Consider the following 25,644-nt stretch of genomic DNA (forward strand, 5'->3'; position numbering starts at 1 on the left):
GCTCACCTGTTGGTGTCAGGCAAAATTTTCCCCTCACCTACAAATAAAGAAAACAATTAAACCCCATTCATTTGCAACTCTATTTTAAGAGGGAAAAAAACCTTCAGCAGAACCAGAGTCTGTGGTCTGTAATCTCAGTATTTACAGATAGTCTTGAAGCTTAAATGCAGAGTTAAAGTATTTGTTGGGATATCTTGCATGCACAAGCCACTCACGTTGCTCACCATTTATTTGGCTGAAAGAATATTAAGTTTTGGCTTGATTTTAAACTTGGGGAAATTAGGTCTGAGCTGTGTGGAGGTTGTGGTTAGAAACCAAACTGATGGAAATGGGTGAGCTGAGAGTGCAAAACAAATTTAAATGATATATTTGAAATTCATTAAACAAGGAAACGACAGAGAGAAACAATCAGCTAGTTATGGAAAATTGGAGAAATCTGTGAAACGAAAGACTGGTTGCGTTTGCAGTCTGCATAACAAACATCCAGCCTAAGAGGGCAGGATTACACTGCTGCAGTGACGAAACAGACCAGAGAAGAAGAGAGTCCGAATACTGATCTGTATAACAGGCTGGATCACTCTTACCCGGAGGGAACTAAGGTCGCCATGTTGCCACTCCTTTCTTGCTAATTTAAGAAAACAGCTATTTATGATGGTCAATCTTTCATTTCTCATGGTTTCAGCAATTTTTTTTGTGTTATATTGATCACACGGTTATTTATGTTTGGTGTGTTTTGATCAACAAAGTCGATAAATACACAATTGTAGGGAGTGGTAAGATGGCTGTCTAGCGGCAGTGACTGATCCAGACTTTAGACAAACGATCCACATCAGTCAGGCTGCTGCGTCGCGCGCACGGTTTCGTCAGTGCAACATGGCGGAGTCAGAGAGTAAGTATGCTGCTTTTACGGCTCGAATTTTAACGTAATTGCACGTAAAACTAGCAGAATGTTCGTCCTCGTACATATAACCGGATTAAATGCCTAACGGGAAGAGTATGACCCGATCAACGTGCACTGCGGTGTGTGTTCGTTGATGCTGCGCGCCAAGCTGCAGTAAATTGCAAAAGTATTGTTTTGTTGGAAAATCTTTTACATGATGATGTTTAAAATTTTGCATTAAGTCGTTGATGTGCACAAAATGCATTAAAAAAACAAACAAACCAAAACTACTCTTCCATTGAAGTGAACAGAACCCACATGACGCTTTAAGTCGCCACATGCTGTGCTTTTTAATATTTTTTTTTGTTGCTTTGTTTTAAAGTTTGTGTAAGTTGAACGTTTCAAGTCGGATCAAAGCTACTGTTCTGTTGGCTAATGTTCACAACGTAATTGCGTAATTTCTGTTAAATTATAATTCCGTAGCTCTTCACTTTTTGACCACATACCGTTTGTTGGCAGGTAATGTTCACTTTTTTAAGTGTTTGTGGCCTGTTAGCTGTGCGCCCTTAGCTTCGTGAAGCTAACACCACGTGTTAGTAGCGGGGGCCGCACGTGGATGCTAGTCAACCAAAAAGTTTAAAACAACCTGGAGTACCTACACATCAGCCATATTGCTGATTAGTCTCGACATTCTTATAAGTCATAATTCATTCATTATTGTGATTAAAAACCACGTGGTTACAGTTACGGCAGACGTAACTCTAGATCTTGGGGTTATTCTTAAGACAGCCGTCTAGCTCCTCCTATGATAGTAAGTATAGGTTACCGCGGTCTTTATTCCAGCGCCCTCTGGTGCCCATTTTTGGCCGACATAAACATTGCCGACCTCAGTACAAATACATGTAATTTGGTCACTTTTCAAAGGGGTCAAACTCTTCAGTAATATCAATTTAATGTACAATGGTTCATTGCAGCTCAGTTTGATGTATAAATCTCATTGTTCCAGGCAATGATAGCTGTCAGATGGCTGATAGAAGCAAGTTGGAGACAAAACCAAATCATCTGATTTCAGTAGTCAAGCAATATAGCCTGAGTGTGTTTTCATCAGGCGGCCAGTCGAGGAAGTATGAATTCTCGCCTTCGGATTCGCCGAAAGTGACGTGGAGGTGGGGGGATCGATCCTAATATCGATACCAACACTGGTATTGATATTGAACAATCCTCATGTAAAAAGATCAATACTCAAGCTTTTTTCTCTCCCGCACACACTGAGTGCTGTGCATGCAGATTCATCAAAGTCTACTCTCTGTCTGTAAGAGCAGCGCTGCGCTGTGTCACACAACACAGAGCGCTGCTCTTGTATTGTGGTTTGTCAGACCTCTACCTCGGGAGATTTTGTTTTAACTTCTGTTGAGTGATATTTTTTTAAACAAAAATGCTGATTGTGATAAAGTATTTTGTTGTCACGCACAATGTTTGGCAAACTTTTATCCTGGGTTTTTTGGATCCTTTGGCTCTATGAAGCTTAAATATGAAAAAGTATCTATCGTCGATACTGGGCCTGTATTTACTTGGTGTCGGATCAATACCAAAATTCCCGGTATCGCCCACCTCTAGTGGCATGTACTCGCGCTGTCCTGTCCCCGCCTGTTGCGATGGAAGACTTTTTGTTTTGTCTTTTAACTCCCACCAACATTTCTTGTTATTCTTTGGGTTCATGTATCTGCAACATTTGAGTTATTTGGGCTGTTAAGTTGAGGATTGGACGTCACACCACCTCAGTAATAATAGTGATGCTTCTTGCTTACAAACATTGGCGTTACAAGCGTACACATTGACATGGTTGGCAAGAAGGTGTGTAAATTCATACCATGAAAGAGACAAAGTATGGTGTCTTCCAGTTCAGGAAATGATTCAGTGATCTCTGAATATGTTAGAATCCTAGCTAGTCCTGTAAAAGGAAGGCATTTCACTGCGCTAGCCTACAACAGTATCATATAAAACAAATCGTTATACACCGAGTTACGGTTTCCATAACAATATTCACGGCCTTAAACTAAAAAGTGTACAATAATACATAAAAAGCACACATGTATAAATAGAAATATAAAAGTTGTCAATAAATAGAACATTCTTGGTGTAATGTGGCTTGTTTACACAATGGTGGAGTTGTCTCACGTACCTGTGGAACTGGGGGGCATTTGGAGCATGGAATTATTTAAAATGTCTACCCAGTGTCTTTGCGAGCTCTTGGGGTGAGTAGTTTAATCCGAGTGGCTAATTTCCAGTTTGCTGGAAGAATTGTTGTAATCTTTGTTTTAATCTGTAGTGTGATCTCTTGTTCTCAACCATTTTAGGCCCCGTTTCCACCGAGCTTTGCGTTGGGGTTTGAATCACTTCTATGTTTGTTTCCACCAAGGCTTTGAAGTTGCAGTTGGACGCAACTGGCGCGCCTGCATGTAATTATAATCTTGTTGCGCACGTTGTCTGTGTTGTGATACCATCTACATCACATGGAAGCCAAACAGCCACACACCTGTTAATTAGTATTAGAAAGTTTGTTCATCCTTCTGAAAAAAAAAATCACAATACAGTAAACACAGGAAAGATAATTCAAGCAGTACGATAAAACCGAACGGAACCACAATGCTCATAATGTTCATACTCTTTTCCTTGTGTCATACAATAAGCAGCGTCATTGCAACAGATTTCCGTTTGTCAGTCATGGTGTGCCCAAGACTTGATGTGAAAAACACAAAAGAAAAATCTTGGTGTAAACATTCAAATGCAAAATGAAACGCAGACTCAAAAGCTTGGTGGAAACCGGGCCTTAAAGTACGGCCACATTAGCTACAAATGATAAGTGGCAAATCAACAACTTGCCATTAATTTTCAATCAGATTCACTCAATTGGGGCATTTTGCGGCGGCAAGACAGCGGTCACTCTTCCACCAGCTAGGTTGAGCCAAAATGGTCCTGAAGTCTATTTTATGCAGATACTGAGTGACGCCACCTGGCGGCTGCCAACCCGAGTGAATAGGTAACATAATGTCAGATGATTGTTTGCGCTAGCAAAATAATCCAAGACGGCAGAATACACTCCAAAACAGCATATTTATGTGTAAATTAGGAGTGTTATGGTACACAAAATTCACAGTTTGGTTCACATTTGTGTAGATGCCATCTTTTGGTCTAGTATCGTGGATGAATTTATTGTGCAGCAAATTAGTTGTTTTGTTTTTTTTGCTACGTGTGGACCCAGACTGAATTAATTTTGGGGGTGGGGGGGCATTTTAAGTTTGCTTTGTGCAAATGGTGGCATCTCATAAAATTTCACTCTGTACAGAATTGAAATCATTGTCGTTGGGATGGCCTGATCTGGGTGGCCATCCCATCTGAGAAATTTTATTTTAATTATTTTTGTATGAACCACTTTCCTTCTTTTCAGACCATTTAATTTGGGCGAATCACTCAAATGTCTTTGCTCTCATCTTTACCTGAATTTGTTGCGTGCCATTTTCACAACAAAAATCTTAGTGCATTGTTGGAAAATTGCAATGCATTTATGGAAATACGAAGGCACTGAATGCAATGTCTATAGATTTGCTGCAGTGTTTCTCAAACCTTTTCAGACCAAGGACCAGTTAAAAAAAAACACACTGACCACCTAACTCTCCAAATAACCAAAAACAATAATAACTTGAATAAGAGTTGAGTTAATAATGAAAATATTACATGTATACGATCTAGACTTTGGAGTCATTTCAAACTGTTTGAGAAACACTTTTTAGTTAGAATATGAAATTCATTTAAAATGTGATATATTACCAGTATACTCACAGACCTGTGTGGACCTCCAGTGGTCTGTGGACAAAACTTTGAAGAAGGCTGTTTGACAGTGAAACTGATCTTTCCAAAATCAATATCTAAATGTTTACCTGCATAAGTATTTAGGTAATTTAATGAAATAATGCAGTTGTCTCGGTATTCTCAGTCATCTGGGTTGTGGACTGAGTTAATCTGGACTTTGAAGTTGTTTTTGGTGTTTGTCCATAAAAGTTTCTTCAGTTGTAGTAATATATATCCTCTGTGGGGTCACTGATGTCACAGTGATGTATTTGGTGATCATATCTGGCAGTTATTTGAGGAGGCATCACGTGGTATAAAAATAAATACATAAAAAAGACACTTGGGGGATCTGATCATTTCTGTGTTTGTAGCAGCATCACTGAAGAAGAAAAAGAAGTCAAAGAAAATCAGCGATGAAGAAATTGGGGTGAGTGTACATATTGATTTTTATTTTTCTACTGTGAAATTTCTCTGCAGTGCATAATGTTGTCATTCTTGCCTGTGCAAGCACAATGCAATTTTTAAAAACATAATGGTAGTCACTTATTTGCCACATTATGCAGAAGATGAACCCATTTGATTTGGGTGGCGTTCCGGGCGTATTTATTTATATTAAGGGTTTGCTTTTTATTGTATGTGTTAAGCCATTTGGGTATTTATGTACAATTAATTAATAATGACTTGGATTTATAGAGTGCTTTTCAAGACGCCCAACGCACTTTACAAGTTGCATTATTCATTAACTCGCACATTCACACGTTGGTAGTGGTAAGCTACTAATGTAGCCACGCACATTCCGCTGCCGTGGGGCAAACTGACAGAAGCGTGGCTGCCATTCTGTGCCTACGGCCCCTCTGACCACCACCTCATTCATACATAGGCACGGTGGGTTAAATGTCTTGTCTAAGGAGACAACGGCAGTATGCAGATATTTTGACTGGTTGAGAGCCGGATTCGAACCGCCGGCCTTCAGTCACATGACGACTTGCTGTACCAACTGAGCTACTGCTGCCCCAATTCTATATACTTACATTTATTAAAAGAGCAGGTACAAATTATAGGTTATGTTGTATAATTGCAAGTGAATGGGGATAATTGTGTATAAATTTCTTTTGATGTTTATGAGGTTTTTTTTTTAAAGTGGTTTAAGGTGTTCCAACAAAACCGTTATTAATCCAAAGTTAAACATTAATCAGGTATATGCCCCCCTCTAGCATTTACACATTCCTGACATTGATTTGGCATACTCCTGATAGTCCTGACATTGGTACAGAAACATTTAATAAATATGAGTAGTGTATTTACATGGCTAAAAGTCAGTGTACCTGGTCAATTATCAAATCAGCATGTCGGGTCATCAAGTAAGATTATCAGGTTCTCTAGGGCCAAGTCTCCACCTAACACTGTCATTCTGCCATGGTACATGTCCTTCTGACATCAGAAAGAATTGCATCCATACTCTCCCACATCCACCTTCAGGAAGAGATGTCTGGTATCACACGTTGGCATCAGGACAATGGAATAGGCACCTTTTATAGTTGAAGTAGTCACTCCTGGCATAACACGGTGCCTTGATGTTTACATGCTTCCTGTCGAGGCTTCCAAGGGAAGTTTGGAAAGTTTGATAGTCTCCAAAAATCTGCTGTTATTGCTGTCCACTGGTTGATTGCAGGACAGGTAGTCTGGCTGGAGAGCTTTTCTCAATGCCTTGCAGAGCTCTCATACAATGCAGAATGCCAGTTTGTAGCATGTGGCTACAGCCTGTTGGCTTCCACCAGAGACTCAAATTCGTAGTGTCACGGCTACATATGTGTTTCGTAACATACGAAAATACCTGAAGTGTATTTCTTCGTCCGTGTCCCGAAGAGGTTGAACAAGTGTTGAATGTTCACCCTTGCCTCTGCCTCAATTCATTCAGTGCACATACAGACCAGCTCCACATCTGTCTCCTCTTTCGTTCTTGCTTCAGCATTTGCTGTTCAGTGTTGATCAACTCTGCCTGTCTTTCCCTCTTGGTCACCATCACTCACCTCACTGTGTGGAGGACAAAAGCCAGAAGGATAGGTAGGCCAGTCTTCACAAAAAACATTGCCCTCCTCCCCCCTACTGTTCTGGCTGTGAATTGCATTGAAACACCCACAAATGGGATGGAGAACTTCAGAAGATTCATTACAGCGTTGAAGAAATTGTCTATCGACTAAGTTACGGTGTAGACGCATGAAAGGGCCTCTCACCCATCAAAGACCAAAGTGAAGGTTATTCACCAGATGTTCTCTTGTGAACTTGTGGTCTTTCAGTGTGACAGCATGATTAATTTCACTCCTGTAAAACCCAGCACAGCCTCCTTTTTCAGATGTTTTTGTTTCAAATGCCTTTTGTTGTTGTCATTTACATGTTCCTGGTGGAATTTTTATTTATTTATTTGCAGGAGATCCAACAGACTGGAGACTTCCTCATTCAACCAGAGTCCAAAGTTGCCAGTTTGGACACTTCACAGTGGCCGCTTTTATTAAAGGTATGTCATATCCACCTTCAATAATTGTCTCAATGTGGTGTTTGTCACCTAAAGTTTGCAGAGCTTCCTGTTTTACCAGCCCATGTAGTGTTCAGTTGAGAGCCTTTGTGCAGAGATATCTCCAGAATGGGAAATGGTGTGCTTGCACTTGTTAGCCTCCTCAAAGCTGAAGAGTACAAATCACTGAGAAAGGACATAAAACTCATCATTGTCATCAAAACTCATCTGATCAAGCAACAAGATTTTCACAACTTCTGTTCAAAATGAAGGCAGGTTTTTAGGTTATCCCTCTGAGGTCAGTTGATGTGCCAGCGCGTAAGTGTACTTTTTGTCCTGTTTCTATACAAAGATCAGTGACGGAAACAAGCTTGTGCTTTAATCCACCCCTGGTTCTGGTTACTGATGGGTGCTAATAATTTCTACGCTTTATTCACAAGTGTAATGAACTTTTTTTGGCCAGTATTTTAAGAAACTTTGAGATTTGGGACAAATTAGGCTATTTTATTTGTGCAGTTCTTCATGCTGTACAATAGCTGAAAATGCGCTGTCTGCCTCCACATCCCATGTGCTCCACAGCGCACAAACTCCAGGGCTGTGAACCTCAGTGAATCTGAGGAATTCCGCGGATTTTGTCATTTTTTTGGGGGGGGTTACGCTGTAATCATGATCAACACCGAGTTTTTAACATGCCTATCACAAAGCATTCTTATTTTTTATAAATCCACAGACACTGATCTGTATAACAGATACAGATCAGTATCCGCGGAACTCCACAGGGAAAAATGGCTCACTCAAAGCGTGGCTGTTACAATTGTCATAAAGCGGGACTGGTTGGTTGCTACAGTGATACTGCGTGCTTCCTGCTGCAAGACGCCATTTTTAAGCTAAATGTGGCATGTGGACATTACATACTGTTTAGGGCTATCAAGGTTTTCAGGGCTGTGAAAACTCAGCGGATCCATGAAATTCTACGGATTTCATCATGGGGGGTGGGTGTTAGTGTTTTACTCTGTAATCATGATCGTCACTGAGTTTTTAAAATGTCTATCGACATTGTGCAAGTTTTATAAGTCTGCGGTGGTCCGCAGACACTGATCTGTGTGTTACAGATACAAATCAGTGTCCAAGGATCTGCGGAGATTTGAGGAGAAAAATCCCTCTCTCAAAGCTTGGCTGTTGCAACAGTTGTTGTAAAGCGGGACTGGTTGCTTCGGTGATGCTGTGTGGCTCCTGCGTGAAGCTTAAGCTAAACATAGCATGTGGATATCGCAAACCTTTAGAGTCTAAAGTTAAAAGAATTGTGCAGTATGTCTGTGTCATGGAGCAACGTCGGACAGAGAGAAGGTGACAAGAAAGACTGAAAAAGTCTGATAAGGACAAGAATCTGGAATTGTCGCTGGCTTCATCAACACACCTGAAAGATAAAACAAATGGGAAAAGGTTCTACTTCCACATCATATTCTGTTATTTCAACATGATCATTGATGGTTCAAATGAAAGGTTGAATACAGGGTCATTTAAATATGCACTAATTTTGAGCTTTTTTTTTTTTTTTTGTTCCAAGAGATGTTGAAAATGTATCATTAGATATAAAAAAAAATACTTTGGTGTGCCCCCCAGACCCCCTGCAAATTTTCCTCAGATTTCACAATTTTCATTTCACAGCCCTGGTTTTTGAAAGAAGAATTTTGTGGTATGTCTGCATCACGGAGCGACGTAGGACAGAAGGCAGATGGTGAGAAAGATTGTGTCAAAAAGTTGGATAGCAAATCAAGAATTTGTGGAATTGGTGTTGGCTTTAAAGTCGTCTTCATGAACAAAAGAAACAGGGAAAGCGAACTGCATTTTGTACCATTCTCTCCCTGGAAAATAAACGTGTTGTTCAAACAGGATTTCACACAAGATTATATGACTTTTTATTAATGTAGACTTTCTTCCATTGGAAAAAAGACACCATGGCTTTGAATGAATTTCCAGAAATTCACACAAGAATTTGTGACTTTTTTTACCATAAGGTATGTTATTGATATTTTACCCTGATTTTCAAAATATTCTACAAGCTTTAGCTCTTTTGAAATGCTTTAACAATCTTTCCAGTCTTCTTGAATTTCATGTAGTTTAATTGTTATGAGTTAATGCAGAATTTGGTTTACAATTTAAAAACTAAATCATTCCAGGTCCTACTTCCACATCATATTCTGTTATTTCAACATTATCATTGACCGTTCAAATGAAAGGTTGAATTTAGGATCATTTAAATATGCACTTCTTTTGAGCTTTTGTCTTCCAGGAGATGATGAAAATGTATCATTAGATACAAAATTAATTTGGCTTCTGGGGCTCCGCAGTCTGTAGGCCCCGGCTCCTGGGGGACTGCGCTCCCCCACACCCCTGCAAATTTTCTTCACATTTCACAACTTTCATTTCACAGCCATGAAACTGACCTGACTAAGATCCTGCTCAGACAGGGCAGGCTCTGGATTGCTTTTTAGCTGGACAGCATTCAAACCATCCATCCATTTTCTTCCGCTTTATCCGGAGTCGGGTTGCGGGGGCAGCAGCTCAAGCAAAGCCGCCCAGACCTCCCAATCCACACACACCTCCCCCAGCTCCTCCGGGGGAACCCCAAGGCATTTCCAAGCCAGCTGATAGATGTAGTCCCTCCAGCGTGTCCTGGGTCTTCCCCGGGGCCTCCTCCCAATGGGACGTGCCCGGAACACCTCTCCAGCGAGGTGTCCAGGGGGCATCCGGAAAAGATGCCCGAGCCACCTCAACTGACTCCTTTCGACGTGGAGGAGCAGCGGCTCGACTCTGAGCTACTCACCCTATCTCTAAGGGAGCGCCCAGCCATCCTGCGGAGGAGACTCATCTCGGCCACTTGTACTCGTGATCTCGTTCTTTCGGTCATGAGCCAAATCTCATGACCATAGGTGAGGATTGGAACGTAGATCGATCTGTAAATCGAGAGCTTTGCCCCCCTACTCAGCTCTCTCTTCACCATGATGGTCCGATACAGCGACTGCATCACTGCAGATGCTGCACCGATCCGTCTATCGATCTCACGCTCCATCCGTCCCTCACTTGTGAACAAGACCCCGAGATACTTAAACTCCTCCACTTGAGGCAAGGACACTCCACCGACATGAAGAGGGCAGAGCACCTTTTTCCAGTCGGGAACCATGGCCTCGGATTTGGAGGTGCTGATTTTCATCCCGGACGCTTCACACTTGGCTGCAAACCACCCCGGTGCACGCTGAAGGTCCCGATTTGACGAAGCCAACAGAACCACATTGTCCGCAAACAGCAGAGACGAGATTCTGTGGTTCCCAAACTAGACCCCCTCTACAACCTGGTTGCGCCTAGAAATTCTGTCCATAAAAATAATGAACAGAACCGGTGACAAAGGGCAACCCTGGCGGAGGCCAACGTGCACTGGAAACAGGTTTGACTTACTACCGGCAATGCAAGCCAAGCTCCTGCTGCGGTCGTACAGGGACCGGATAGCCCTTAGCAAAGGACCCCGGACCCCGTACTCCCGGAGCACTCCCCGCAGGGTGCCCCGAGGGACACGGTCGAACGCCTTCTCAGATCCACAAAACATATGTGGACTGGTTGGGCGAACTCCCATGAACCCTCGAGCACCTGATAGAGCGTGTAGAGCTGGTCCAGTGTGCCGCAACCAGGACGAAAACCACACTGCTCCTCCTGAATCCGAGGTTCGACCATCGGTCGAATTCTCCTCTCCAGTACTTGATGCATCTTATACTACACGAGTCCAAACTCAAACCAGCTCAAGCTGGATTCAAGCTGTGTGGGTGTGTATCTCAAGTTGCACTTTGTTCCGATTTCGGTGTCAGAAAAATCATCACAGCAGTCATTACCATAGAATTTTTGTCATCTGCAGCAGCAGACTGCAGTCGCCACCATTTTTCAGTGATGACGCCATGGACAATAATTTACTTAATTCAAAGATGGAACAGAAGTTTCGCCTATGTGCGGAGTTCTATTACCAGGCCTGCACAACCTCCAGCTGTGACCGCGGCGGCTGCACACCCCAACAGCAGTTGCTGTTAAGTTTTCAACTTTTGCTGCTTCCTGTGGCGACAAGGACAAACCGTGATGTTTTCATTAGCCGTGATAGACACACATACCCGTGTGCATGTTTGTGTGTCTGTGTTGACTTCTGGTTTCGATTCAGCCGCTCAACACCACAGTCATAACAAAACAAGTGCACATGAAACCATTTAACTGACTAAATATTCCCAATATTTACAGTGAATGAAGCAGATGACATCTGCATTTAAGCGTGTTTTTATGTAGAAGGCTGTTGTGCACACAGAACACAGCAAAAATTACTAAAGAGCTTTGATCATTCATCAAAAAGGACAGACATCTCAATTTTTTGCCAGAGATGGAACCATAATTTTTTTTTTAGGGGGTGTTTTCTCCCCCCCCCCCCCCCTCCCCCACTGTGGTGAATCACAGCCAAACTTCACTTGCCACATCATGCATTTCTTGGTGATATGTGATGTGCTGAAGGCTAGTAGCATCCCAGAGTATGTTAATATCGGTAAAATACTCTGACCCTCGAGGGTGAAACATAAACCAGAATTGAACCTTTCAGTAACTGCCCTACCTCAAGATTCTGGTGTGGCACAATTTGCATTTTTTTGTAGTCTGCATGTGAAGTGATGAATTGGTTTATCCATTCTCTGAGTGCTGCTGGCTTACTTCCCGCTGCGCCCTCCTCCTTTCTGGAGGTGGGGCGCCGCTGCTCCAGTCCATGAGCTGTCCCTGCGTTCTGCCGGGTAGCTACCTGGACTGTACAGTGAGACGGGACTTGGCCTGGTTACTGCAAAGATGAATTCATGTTCTGATCACATGCTTGAATGAGCCACAGGAGCCAGGATAGCTGAATAATGGGGGGCCATGAAAACACAATTTGAAAAAGAAAGGGGGCGGGGAGACCTGATATGTTGATTTTTTTTGTGTGTGTGTGTGTGTGTGTGTGTGTGTGTGTCATGAAAAAAAAATGTAATGAGCAGCCAGCTCCATCCAGTTAAAGGAACTTGGGGTCAATAATCGTGTGTGTGTGTGTGTGTGTGTGTTTTTCCCTACAGAATTTTGATAAACTGAACATCAGGACGGCACACTACACCCCACTACCCAGTGGCAGCAACCCCTTGAAGCGAAACATCCACGATTATGTCAGGTACCTCTTAGCTGGTTCTTATTTGTTGGGCGTGATTAGAATCTAATGCTGTGTTTACACATAACGACGGCACGTCACGAACGCCACGAAGTATATATTCATGGCTGCTGATCATGATTTGAGGCAGAGGCGTCAGGTGTCCTCAGGAACTGCTGCAACCTGTTACCACGTGTTAGAATTAATGGCACGTGTTGCTGGAGAATTATGAGGAACCATTACATGCGGTCAAGAATAATGTTGCATTCTTTCGCCCGTAACAGCGCATTAAGTTCTGTCTCGTTGTGAATGAGATGAATTGTCTCCACACACACACACCCATATTCATCCAGCTGTCAGTTGCTGGACAATTCAGATCCCTCCAGTTTGTTCCTCAAAATCCACAGCAGAACTACTTTGGGACTGCATGCTTACTTGGGCTCTGTGCCATGGAGTGGCGCAGAGAGGAGGAAGAGACTGAGACTCAGATGTATGGTTCCACACGGCTCTCATCTCTCGTGTTTTCCCAAACATCAGGCACATGCAGCAGGTGGAACACCTGCAGGAGCACACTGAGGAGCACTGGAATGAGTCTTTTAGCTGACTTGGCGTCACTGTCCTCCTTCAGCATACTGCAGCAATGAAACTGAATGCGGTGCAGCAGGGTTTAATTGTGTGCACATCAGAGAAGAACGTTGTCACGCTCTATTAAGGATCACCGCTAATCAAGACGGATCAACACGCTCAGTTGCGACCTCTGCGACATGAGGCGAAATAAGGGTGGTGCGTGATATTCTTGGAAAATTTTTTGACAGGCAAAAGCATGCTCCACGAAAATGACAAATGTCACGCACTATTAAGAAACCTATTCAGATGCGTTAAGTCACGTTAAGAATGTCAGGAATGTGCCAAGAATGACAAAAATATGACATTCGTAATGCGTCTTGCCTATGTGTGAACGCAGCTTAACACTGCATCAGTAATTATGTCTATGTGGACTCATCACCAGGTCTCAAATTTTGGCATGGTGCTAACATTTGAACTTGAAATATTTGTCTGAAAAATTATGAATTCTAATGCTTTTAATATTCACCAGATCTGGTTTCATTAACTTGGACAAACCAGCCAATCCGTCCTCCCATGAAGTCGTAGCGTGGATAAGGCGGATCCTGCGTGTGGAGAAGACTGGTCATAGCGGGACACTTGACCCTAAGGTCACAGGCTGTCTAATCGTCTGTGTGGACCGAGCCACGCGGCTAGTGAAGTCGCAGCAGAGTGCTGGTACGTGGAGAGAGGTGGAAGGTGGTTGTCTATCATTTTTATTTGTCCCACACAAAAAGGACTTTTTCCTTCAGAGGGGTGTAAACGGCAAAGTGAAGCAAACTCGAGTGAGTGCAAATTGTGGTGGCCACATTAAGTAAATTTATGTTTTATTTAATGTTTTTGCGTTTTCAGTTAATATGAGAGGGAAAAACCTACTGTTCATCCATCCAGTTCTGACGAATACTGCTTGCTCTTAATGTTCTGAGGTTATATTTGGACCCTGGCCTGGACAAGCTGTTAAATGAGAATTCAAGTAAAGCTAGTATCTCACTGAATGGTGAATGCTGGCGAACGTTGCAATTTTTGGATTCGCCAACTTTTCTGACTACTATTGGTGAAAATCGACTTTGCCTATGTCATTAGTAGGGATGGGTATTGATTAAATTTTATCTATCTATTCTACTTACCGATCCGATTCCCTTATTGATACCTCTTGTGAGTTTTCTATGTCAGCAACATTTTATTGAGTCTATGAAATTGGTCACTGGATCCTTAAACTCTGGATATAATAAATGACATTGTGGATCCTTAATCTCTGGACATAAATAGAAATAAACAAAATCTGTAGTTTTTGTCAAGCATTTCCTTTCAGGCATTATTGGCATGAATGTTTTTCCATACATTTGAGCTGAGCTCTTACAGCTGACTGGGCTGCATGTCAGGATGTAATTCATAAAGAATGCAGGACGTCTCATTTTGGGAAGAAAAAAAAACGTTTGTCAATTGTAGTTTGTCTGTATTACAGCGTTTGGAAAGAGGTGTCATTTTATTTAAAGCAGCAATTCATTTTGAAGTTATTGATTCCAACCAGAGCTGTGCAACGGAAAGGAGGACAATTCTCGTTTCTTGACTGCACGAAGACAAGGGTCCCAGTTAGTGACTAATCCACACAAAAGTGACTCACGATTGACATTTTTTAATGGCTTTGAGAGGGGTTAAGAAGCGGGCTTGCTGCTTCTGAAGTGCAGTGAATCAAAGATCCAGCGAGCCAGCAGATCGAAGCATTGCTTCATTGGTTCAAGCTTCAAAGTGGAATCCCACTGCATAAGTGGTTGATTACAGTCCCGTTGCAGGGTCTGCAATCAACGTAGAGGAATGATCATTTTCCCGACAAACACCCTCAAAAACAACGGCTGCTCTGAAGGACCAATAAGGGAATCGTTACGCATAAAGACTATTGATATCGGTGGATCGAATAATTTCTTAACGATACCCGGTTCTCTATACGCAACCCTGGTCATTAGTGGCGTTTATCGATAATTATCAATATTCTGGTGAACGTTTATGAAAGACAGTTGGCGAACATTAGTAACCGTTTGCGATGATTAGTAACTATTAGCCACTCTTGCCAGTTTGGGATCTGTTGCCAACTCTTGCTGAAATACCAAGTGTCGGGTGAATCTTGGAAATGAACTGCCCTGATGGACCCAACCCTGCAACATGATGAGCAAACCCTCTCCAGTATTCAGATTTCTCCTGAACACTGTGGAAAACACTGCAGAAAACTTGCCTGTAGAGACTATATGGAAAATAGATTTCTACTTGTCAAACCAAAAAGAACTTTAGCAACACGTGTTACAACTGTTCTGCGAAGGTTTGCAACTGTTTACGGAAAAAAAAAATTGCAAAATACTGCAAGAAAAACAGTTTGTGACCTTAAAAATAGTTTGCAAACTGTTCTGCAAGTTTTTATGAACACTGACAAAGCCCCATATTCACTGCATTTGCCGATCCATTAAATACTAGCTTAATGAAGCTTTTGATTAATTAGTTGCCTTGGTATCTTGTTGAACATGTCCACATGGCTTTCTTGCTTTAAGGCTTCATTTTGCCATTGCTGTTCTGTGTTCCTCAAGTCATAGCTTTTAATATGAAATATTTCTGCCAAATTCCATCTTCTGAGGTACAAATGCGTACTCTGGTGATTGGCTTTTGGGGGGGTAAGTAATGGCTGCGTTCATCTTGGGGCATCACCAAAACCCCTGGGGGGGGGGGGTCACAGACCATTGAAATTTTGACAAGTGTAAAGTATATTTGGCTCATACGAGGACACAACCAGCCTTTTTGCTCTACGGTGATATTCAAGAGAGCAGCGGTTGTGATCCAGGATTTAAAGGCAATTTAATAACTTGATGTAAGGGGTAGTTAAATCACTGCAGTGCCCCACTGACAACCATATACTTTTTCTGGTTTTGCTTGCATTATTTTGGGTGTATTACTGTGTTGCAATGGCTCTGCTCACCTGACAGTGTCAGGACATTAAAAAGAAACAGCCCCCTTCACTACTCTTCTGCTGTATGTTGCAGGCAAAGAGTATGTGGGGATAGTTCGGCTGCACAATGCTATAGAGAGTGAACACACTCTCGCCAGGGTAAGTCTGTCTGAATGTTGTTGTGTTCCGTTTGGTCGACAGTGTGTTATTGGGTCCAAGTTGCTCATCCAGTGTCCTCTTCAGGGGCTGGAGACTTTGACGGGGGCACTCTTCCAACGGCCGCCATTAATAGCCGCTGTGAAACGACAGCTGCGAGTGAGGACAATTTACGAGAGCAAACTGATTGAGTATGAACCAGAGAGGAGACTCGGTAAGTGCTGTTATTCTGTTTGAGTCTGTGGGCTTTTGTTCCTGACATTTAACTCTTCTATGTAGCACGTGCACACGCAAAGTGTTGTTTGGACATAATTTACCAAGTCAGTGGCCCATTCTAGGTTGAACCTGTTCACACGGAAATGATAGCCACTTACAATTATGTTGTGTCTCCTGCCTTACACATGTTGATGAATCAAAACCTGCATATGTTAAACCTGTTCAAACATAAATACCCGCCATTCAAGGTTACACTGCACTCCTCGCCTGGCATGTTAATGAGCCAAGGCACACATCTGTTTTCAAGGCAGGTCCCCTGCCGGGCATTGTTCTGTTGATTGTTTCCAAAGATGTCTCAATAATGTGTATGCAAACTTTGATCACTTGCTGCATTGTGCAAAATTACATTAATCCAAGCTGACTACAGCTGCTACTTTCTGCATGTTTTCTGGCTTGGTTCAGAGATCACATGACATGGTTGTGTTACAGGTATATTTTGGGTGAGCTGTGAGGCGGGGACTTACATCCGGACACTGTGTGTTCACCTGGGTCTTCTGCTGGGGGTCGGTGGTCAGATGCAGGAGCTGAGAAGAGTCCGTTCAGGGGTTCTGGGTGAAAAGGTCAGTTTTCTGGGCTGAGGAAGTAATATCGATGTTGCGAGCCAAAGTGTTGAGTTCAGTCCTGGTTGTTCAGTCCAGGCCTGTTAATTGATCTTTGGTACAGAAACTTAGCAGAGTGACTTTTGTTTCCACGGTCTGCTGTGATTGTGGAGCTCACATTTGCAAACATCATGTGATTGATGGTTGAATTTTTAGACAGGAACCCGGGGATTGGGGGCCTAGGGTTGTAGTTCCATGGATGGCAGGATTAAAACAGCTTGTCGTCTTGCTGTTTCTTCACAGCGTGGTGCTGTGTACACATCATTTGGCTCTGTTAGCCCCAGGCCGACAGCTGCTAATGACAGAACAGCAGACCCGCAGTGAGTGTTGTTTTTATAAATAGTTACGGCTTGATTTTTTATTTATTTCCCTAAATACACAGTTCCTTTCTGTGAATGGCATGAGATAAAAGCACAGATACAACCTTACCTGTCAATCGGGTAGCTTTTTTCACATAAATACATGATTCTCTGTTCTTTTGCTCAGTGTGCTGGCCAGGGGCTTAGCCAGAGGGACACAGAACAGAATCCCCCAACACCCTTAAAGTTCTGTTTTTGAAGACTTTTTTGTTGTTTTTTGCATATACCACTATTAATAATATTTGAACTAAAATGTTCAAAATGACTGGATAAATTTTATGATAATTTTGCACTTTGTGGAATTGATGAGCCACATACAGTGGGATGTGAGGCAGTATCTTTTTAAGCAATATCTAAACTCAGCCATAACTTGCTCTCTTTGGGGTTTGAGCTTTAAAATCAAGTCAATTAGGGTTTGGGAAGCCATAAATCTGAAAACAATGAAGTGTCTTGGGGTTAGTAATCTTATCAAACAAGCGTAGGTCGTGATATCAATTTGGGATAAAGGCAAGGAAGATAAGAACAGATCAACACAATTGCCATATGCCTCTTCTGTAGTGCTACAAACAATGCATGCAACACATTTCTCCACACATACATAAATAGGGAACTAGAAAAGCAGTTTTTAAACAAATAGTTTAAAATGTAGACTAAGTGGGTAAAATAAAATCAGTTAAATATATTGTACAGGTCATGGAGAGATGTTCTTAGATTATAATAATATGTTGAGTAATTGGATGGCCCTGGGAAAGAAACTGGTTGTGATTCTAGTGGTATGTGATTTTAATTGACCTACATCACCTCTCTGAGGGCAGAAGGTGTGAAGAGTCTGTGGTTGTTTTGGCTCTGGCATGGGTAACGGGTGTCTGCAGTGTCCTGAGTGAGGGGAGAAGGCAGCTGGTGACTTTCTGTGCTGTGTTGATGATCCTCTGCAGGGCTTTTTCTCAGCCGCAGAGCATCCAGCGTACCACCATGAGGCAGTATGTTAAAGTGCTTTCTGTGGTAGAGCGGTGGAAAGCCACCAGCAGTCTCTCACGCAGATTGTTTTTCTTCAGGCGTTGCTGAGCCTTTGTAATCTCCCCAGTATGACATACAGCGGAATTTAGGGATCATCATGGCCGTCCATTTCCGCTTGTTAGCCCGACATCTCAAGAACCAGTTGACCTTTTCTCTCTCTCTCTCTCGTCTCCATATTTAGCATAAGGGTGTACTAAAGTGATTTATCCCCTGACACTTTGTGTTACTGAATTGTTGGGGCTGGTAGGATATGTCATCTTCTGATAACTCTTGTTTACAGAAGCCATGACGTTTGTGGAGATAGGCAGAAGAAAATACTGGTGCAACACATTAAGTAGTATAACTAAAGTATTAAAAAGCTGAGTGTCAGAAAAATACACACACCAACACCACACACTATTTGTGCATGAATTTAAACATATATGTATGATGCATGTGGAGTATCTGAGGTACATTGATACGTATCGTGTTTGGAGAAATGATGTTGAGCCCAAGCTGGTACAGGCTTTGTATGGACACTATTGTCCCTGTAATGTATGACTGACCGGTCATCGTCCTTGTAGGCTTTGATCACAACTCCTGACAACATCAGAATGTTTGAATTGTTAATAATTCTGCCGTCATGTGTGGTGCATAGCGGTGATTTCACCACCTGCATTTTTGGAAAACCCTGGATTATTGCTCTTGGAGGGCTTGGTATCTTTTTATTAAACATGGACAGTATGAGTGGAATTAATTGGCCATATAAAGAAACTCTTAAAAGTATGAAGATGCAGCTCAGCTTACACATAGAATTGACTTTAATGCTCCTTGCAAGTGTGGTGACTGGGAAAACGTAAATACTGGATCAGTACTTGGTATCAACAGATATTTTAAATGAATCAGAATGTGGAGGCAAGACCTGGTTAGATTATTCCTAATTCTGTGTTCAGGATAACATGGTGACGATGCACGATGTTCTCGACGCCCAGTGGCAGTTTGACCACAACAAGGATGAGTCGTACCTGAGGAGAGTCATCTTCCCTCTGGAGAAGCTGCTGATTTCATACAAAAGGCTGGTGATGAAGGACAGCGCTGTGAGTTCTCAGCATAGGTTAAAGCACATCAAAAGGCATTTGCCCGTCTTAATGTGATGATTGCGGATGAAGTGCAATAACTTTATGGGCTTTGGTGGACAACAGTGCAAAGACTCCTCTTGATCCAAACATCCTTAATGGAAAAGCTTGGAAAACATTCTAGGTCCTGCAATGTGTCTGTTTCATGTGAATAATTAATTTAACCTGGTTAACAGGTGAACGCCATCTGCTACGGGGCAAAGATCTTGCTTCCTGGTGTCCTGAGATATGAAGACGGCATCGAGATTAACCAGGATATCGTTGTTATAACGACAAAGGGCGAGGCCATCTGCACAGGTGAGTGACAGTCAGCGCTCGACCCTGTGGTACTGAAGCCACATGATGACTTGAATAGCGACAGCAGCTCACGGGCCATGATGACCTACTATCTATCACCCTTTTCTGATGGCTTCCTGTGAACAGAGTCAGTTTATCTTGGTCTGGCCTGAAGAATATAAAGTCTTTCTTCTGGATTCTGTGTTTTTGTCCAGCCGTTGCCCTGATGACAACAGCAGTGATCTCCACGTGTGACCACGGGGTCGTCGCCAAGATCAAGAGGGTGATCATGGAGCGTGATACATACCCTCGCAAATGGGGTCTGGGCCCAAAGGTAAAGCTGATGTTTGAGCTGTAATTTATTGGAACACATTAACATTTATAGACACATTTTCCTGCTCCTGGGCCTGAGTTGAAGTTCAGTCATACTGAGTCTTCATGTGATTAACCAGGCCAGCCAGAAGAAAATGATGATTCAGAAAGGTCTCCTTGACAAACACGGAAAGCCCAACAGCAGCACGCCACAGGAGTGGAAGGAGGGCTACGTGGATTACAGGTAACAGCTGGAGGTGGCGGTTGTTTTGGACAGCAGTCCTGCAGACAGTTATCCCTCATTGAGCTGTTTGTGCTGTTTGAGGGAGTCAGTCTGCGACAGAAACACTCAGGTTTCAGCTTTGTCAGCTTGCCGTGTGCTGAGCTGCAGCTCACCTGAGAACATGCTGATCACAGAACAGCGATACAGCAGCAGCCTGCTGACGATTGTGTGGACAAGAAACTCACATGATCTGAAAGGCTGATGGAACGTCTGCTTTGTTTTCCACAGTGTGGCAAATGTGAAGGAGTCAGGTGAAGGATCAACAAAGGTAAAGACACTTTTCAGAGCTGGTGGTGTTGAGATGTCATAGTGTGTCATTCCCACTACACACATCCACTGCATGTGAGGGCTGGGCTTTATTTTGTTAATTCTGTCATGGCACTCAATAAAAAAATGTAGTGTTCTGCTCCCAAAATACTTTAAACTGGGTAACATGGTTACAAAGATCTGTAATGTTTTTTTTTCTAAGCTCCGCTGATTGAAGAGCATCAGTGAAGCTAATGGTGCTAAATTGCTCCTCCTCCTAGGATCCGTCAGAATTTTGCACCATACACGCTTGAGTTATTGAGCCACAAACTGAGTCAGAATTTTTAGTTTCCATCCACAGTTTCCACAGAAAAACAAAATATTGGAAATTGGGTCCACATGTCAGATTGCTGTTCCACTTCGTGTTCTCATTGCAGTGTTGGTTCAGAAACACATTGATCATCCAATGACAAGATTGTGGTGCGCTGCTGAGGGGGGCAGGTACTTGCAAACATGTTTTAAACTGATTAAAAGAAATTTGCATGTGTGTCGGTAGTGCTTTATGACCCAGGGGACTGATCTCACTGAGCACTGTATTACCGTATTTTCTGCACCATAAGGCGCACCGGATTATAAGGCTCGCCCTCAATTAGCGGGTACTTAACCCTTACAAAAGGCGCACCGGATTATAAGGCGCAGCCTCAATTAGCGGATACTTAACCCTTACAAAAGGTGCACGCTAAAACATACAGTCTACAAAAAAAGGTCACGGAAGCAAAACGGTGAGTTTATTTGAACTTTTTTCTAATATCTACTATTGTCATGGAAGCAAAACAGTGAGTTTATTTGAACTTAACAACTTTGAACTACCGGTATTTAACAATATGGTACTCACATTATTTTTTATTATGGTTCTGTCACAAATCCATCGAAGTCCTCATCTTCTGTGTCGTCCATGTTGGTGATGTGGTTGGCCTGGATCTTTTTTTCGGTAATCTTGTCTGCAGTAGGTGCGGAAGATGGCCAGCTTTTCTTTGTAATCCGCTGGGAGCTGCTGCGCCACGGTAGTCCTTGCATGGATATAGAGCTGGCGCCTTTTCATAAAACGAAAGCACCAAGACGGACCTCCGTCAACATTTTTCGATGCTCATGTCTTGTGCTATCGTTTGCCTTCAGCCGAATGGTGACTGTAGAGACGCTTCTCCCGGCTGTTCTTTGTTCGATGACCCATTGCTCGAGTTGGTCTTCTAACTGTGGCCACCTCGCTTTGTTTCCGCGGAAACTCCGTTTAGTCTTTTTAACTTGGCGGAGTTCACTTTCTTGTTTCCTCCACTTACGTACCATCGATTCATTGATCTTGAATTCGCAGCTGCTCTATTCCCATGAATAACCGCGTAACTGATAGCCTGCAGTCTGAATTATGCCTCGTAAGCATGTTTCTTCGCTGGTGCCATTTTTGGGGTTCCTTAGACAAACAAATGTTGGTTTGCAGGATACCTGTAGTATAACTACCGGAGGAGTGGAGGAGGTAAGTGTATGTATCACGGACTCTTCTCTGATTGGTTTATCGCTGGCAGCGTCCGTACTCTACACTACCAGCGTACGTATTACGTAATGTTCTCCGGTTGGTTTATCGCTGCCAGGGTACGTACTCTATGCTGCCAGCGTGCGTACTTTGCATATTACGTCCCTGTGTCAGCGGAAAATGGTCCGATATTCCGACGGTCAAAGACGTCGGTCGTTTTTACAGATTTTGGAATTTGGATTATAGGGCGTACGGCCGATTTTTGTGAAAATTTAAGGCTTTTAGGTGCGCCTTGCGGTGCGGAAAATACGGTAATCAGGGTTTGCACTTAGCGCATCATAATGAACTTTAAATTGGTTCAAGTTGTGGCTGTTAGAATAGATTAAAAACAAAAACATTGCAAAGCTTGAATTATTTGTTATTTTGCTTCAGTGTAACAAATTTCCAGCCAATTCTGGGGGTGCAAAAAGAATAACTAGATCAGAGGCCTGTTTCATTTCCAAAGACCTCCAGCTTCATGGATTTACTTTTATGTTGCCTTTTTCCTAATATAACACTCCATAATCTTAGACAGACTCCGATTTCATGTCATCGTTTATCACACTCGAGAAGCTCCTGAAATGAGCAGCTCTGTGTACTGAATTCAACGCTCGTGCTTGAGGTGATGGAATTCAGGGGTGGGCCTTGGGAATCATGTTGTCAATACAGTGTGTCCCAGGACTTGGCCAAAAATTCTAATGTAAACCCTGTTAATTCTATAGGTGGCGCTGTAGTCACATTGCACCATTTTTCACTAAAGTAGGTTGAAAGTGAGTCTCTAGTTCTTCTAAGGTTTAACTGTCTTTTCAGAGGAAGAGAAGTGCAACAGAAAGTGAGAGTGAATGTGTAACGGCTCCTTCAACACCGTCGGCAGAGAACATCAAGAAAGAGAAGAAGGAAAAGAAGAAGAAGGCCAAACTTGAGGCAGCAGCCGCCACGGCAGCGATCGTTCAGGTCGAGGCAGAGAAGGCAGAGGCAGAATCAGAGGTCAGTTTAACTGATGGAAACAATCCATCAGTGTGTTTTAAAAAAAAAAATATATATATATATATATATAATACAACCCCTGGCAATAATTATGGAAACACCGGCCTTGGAGGATGTTTATTCAGTTGTTTAATTTTGTACAAAAAAAGCAGATTACAGACATGACACAAAACTAAAGTCATTTCAAATGGCAACTTTCTGGCTTTAAGAAACACTATAAGAAATCAGGAAAAAAAATTCTGGCAGTCAGTAACGGTTACTTTTTTAGACCAAGCAGAGGAACAAAAAATATGGAATCACTCAATTCTGAGGAAAAAATTATGGAATCACCCTGTAAATTTTCATCCCCAAAACTAACACCTGCATCAAATCAGATCTGCTCGTTAGTCTGCATCTAAAAAGGAGTGAACACACCTTGGAGAGCTGTTGCACCAAGTGGACTGACATGAATCATGGCTCCAACACAAGAGGTGTCAATTGAAACAAAGGAGAGGATTATCAAACTCTTAAAAGAGGGTAAATCATCACGCAATGTTGCAAAAGATGTTGGTTGTTCACAGTCAGCTGTGTCTAAACTCTGGACCAAATACAAACATGGGAAGGTTGTTAAAAGCAAACACACTGGTAGACCAAGGAAGACATCAAAGCGTCAAGACAGAAAACTTAAAACAATATGTCTCAAAAATCGAAAAATCCACAACAGAACAAATGAGGAACGAATGGGAGGAAACTGGAGTCAACGTCTGTGACCGAACTGTAAGAAACCGCCTAAAGGAAATGGGATTTACATACAGAAAAGCTAAACGAAAGCCATCATTAACACCTAAACAGAAAAAAAACAAGGTTACAGTGGGCTAAGGAAAAGCAATCGTGGACTGTGGATGACTGGATGAAAGTCATATTCAGTGATGAATCTCGAATCTGCATTGGGCAAGGTGATGATGCTGGAACTTTTGTTTGGTGCTGTTCCAATGAGATTTATAAAGATGACTGCCTGAAGAGAACATGTAAATTTCCAGTGTCATTGATGATATGGGGCTGCATGTCAGGTAAAGGCACTGGGGAGATGGCTGTCATTACATCATTAATAAATGCACAAGTTTACATTGATATTTTGGATACTTTTCTTATCCCATCAATTGAAAGGATGTTTGGGGATGGTACCATTTTTCAAGATGATAATGCATCTTGCCATAGAGCAAAAACTGAAAACATTCCTTGTAAAAAGACACATAGGGTCAATGTCATGGCCTGCAAATAGTCCGAATCTTAATCCAGTAGAAACTTTTTGGTGGAAGTTGAAGAAAATGGTCCATGACAAGGCTCCAACCTGCAAATCTGATCTGGCAACAGCAATCAGAGAAGGTTGGAGCCAGATTGATGAAGAGTACTGTTTGTCACTCATTAAGTCCATGCCTCAGAGACTGCAAGCTGTTATAAAAGCCAGAGGTGGTGCAACAAAATACTAGTGATGTGTTGGAGCGTTCTTTTGTTTTTCATGATTCCATAATTTTTTCCTCAGAATTGAGTGATTCCATATTTTTTCCCTCTGCTTGGTCTAAAAAAGTAACCGTTACTGACTGCCACAATTTTTTTTTCCTGATTTCTTAGTGTTTCTTAAAGCCAGAAAGTTATTTGAAATGACTTTAGTTTTGTGTCATGTCTGTGATCTGCTTTTTTTTCTACAAAATTAAACAACTGAATGAACATCCTCCGAGGCCGGTGATTCCATAATTATTGCCAGGGGTTGTATATAAAAATATATCCATTTTTACCAGATATGTAAGTCTGAATCAAATCTGGTGTTTTTGACTGAACACATTTAACTTTGGATGAATCCAGCTGGACATTTGAGGGTCAAAGTGTTTTGTTTCTGCAGGTTGTTGAAAGTACCAAAAAGAAGAAAAAGAAGAAGAAACAACAGAAAGACGAGGACACATCGGAATGACGGCGCTGAATTAAACTGATCGTACTGCGTTGGGAGCAAAGCATTCTGGGACTTGATGCTTATATGGACTGCACAAAAACAAAGTGATGTCAGCTGATAACTGACTTTGGGGGGGGGGGTATTTTTATATATATAAATGTCTTATTTCCTGCTTTTCCTCCACAGCTGTGAGCAGAAAGCATGAAACTTGAAAATAAAATATTTTTTCTTACATTTCCTTCTCTTCAGCCTTATATTTTGCATGTTCTCTCTCTCACACACACACAAGCTTTTGTTTCGTTGTCCCCTGCTGTTCCTGATATTTCAAACTTTTTGAGTTTGTTTTCTGTAACACTTGCTGCCAGTTAAAGGCAGACGATGTGTCCATTATGAGGCTATTCCACGGGGTGTCGTTTCTTTCCATTTAATCCCAAATAACAAATCGGGGCATGTTTTGAAGCATCGCAGTGACTTCTTGATCTATCTTTGTCAGTTGTGAACAAACTTGGTGTACTTAGTAGTTACGGCCATCACCACCAGTTTTGAAATCGGGGTCAAAT

General features: G+C 42.2%; 1 protein-coding gene and 2 non-coding genes across 4 annotated transcripts; all 3 read left to right on the forward strand.

The window, feature by feature from the left end:
• Positions 1-864: 864 nt before the first annotated feature.
• dkc1 (dyskeratosis congenita 1, dyskerin) lies at positions 865-25,318 on the forward strand. Of its 2 annotated transcripts, XM_034159525.1 has the most exons (15): positions 865-889; positions 5,101-5,156; positions 7,158-7,244; positions 12,365-12,456; positions 13,529-13,713; positions 16,062-16,126; positions 16,211-16,337; positions 16,829-16,959; positions 19,307-19,450; positions 19,666-19,786; positions 19,981-20,099; positions 20,218-20,321; positions 20,589-20,628; positions 22,981-23,157; positions 25,037-25,318. In XM_034159525.1, the coding sequence occupies exons 1-15, from the start codon at positions 874-876 to the stop codon at positions 25,103-25,105; spliced, it is 1,533 nt and encodes a 510-aa protein (XP_034015416.1). In that variant the 5' UTR covers positions 865-873; the 3' UTR covers positions 25,106-25,318. The 2 variants fall into 2 exon arrangements, with proteins under 2 accessions (XP_034015416.1, XP_034015417.1); XM_034159526.1 differs by lacking the exons at positions 20,589-20,628; positions 22,981-23,157; positions 25,037-25,318 and having other exon boundaries at positions 20,218-20,325.
• Positions 11,928-12,125, forward strand: LOC117501241. Its single transcript, XR_004557980.1, has one exon. It is a non-coding gene; the product is annotated as a small nucleolar RNA SNORD17 (small nucleolar RNA).
• Positions 19,824-19,900, forward strand: LOC117501236. The gene has a single exon (XR_004557975.1). It is a non-coding gene; the product is annotated as a small nucleolar RNA SNORD83 (small nucleolar RNA).
• Positions 25,319-25,644: the final 326 nt, after the last annotated feature.

The sequence above is a fragment of the Thalassophryne amazonica genome, chromosome 19 (genome assembly GCF_902500255.1).
Source record: "Thalassophryne amazonica chromosome 19, fThaAma1.1, whole genome shotgun sequence".
Lineage (NCBI taxonomy): Eukaryota > Metazoa > Chordata > Actinopteri > Batrachoidiformes > Batrachoididae > Thalassophryne > Thalassophryne amazonica.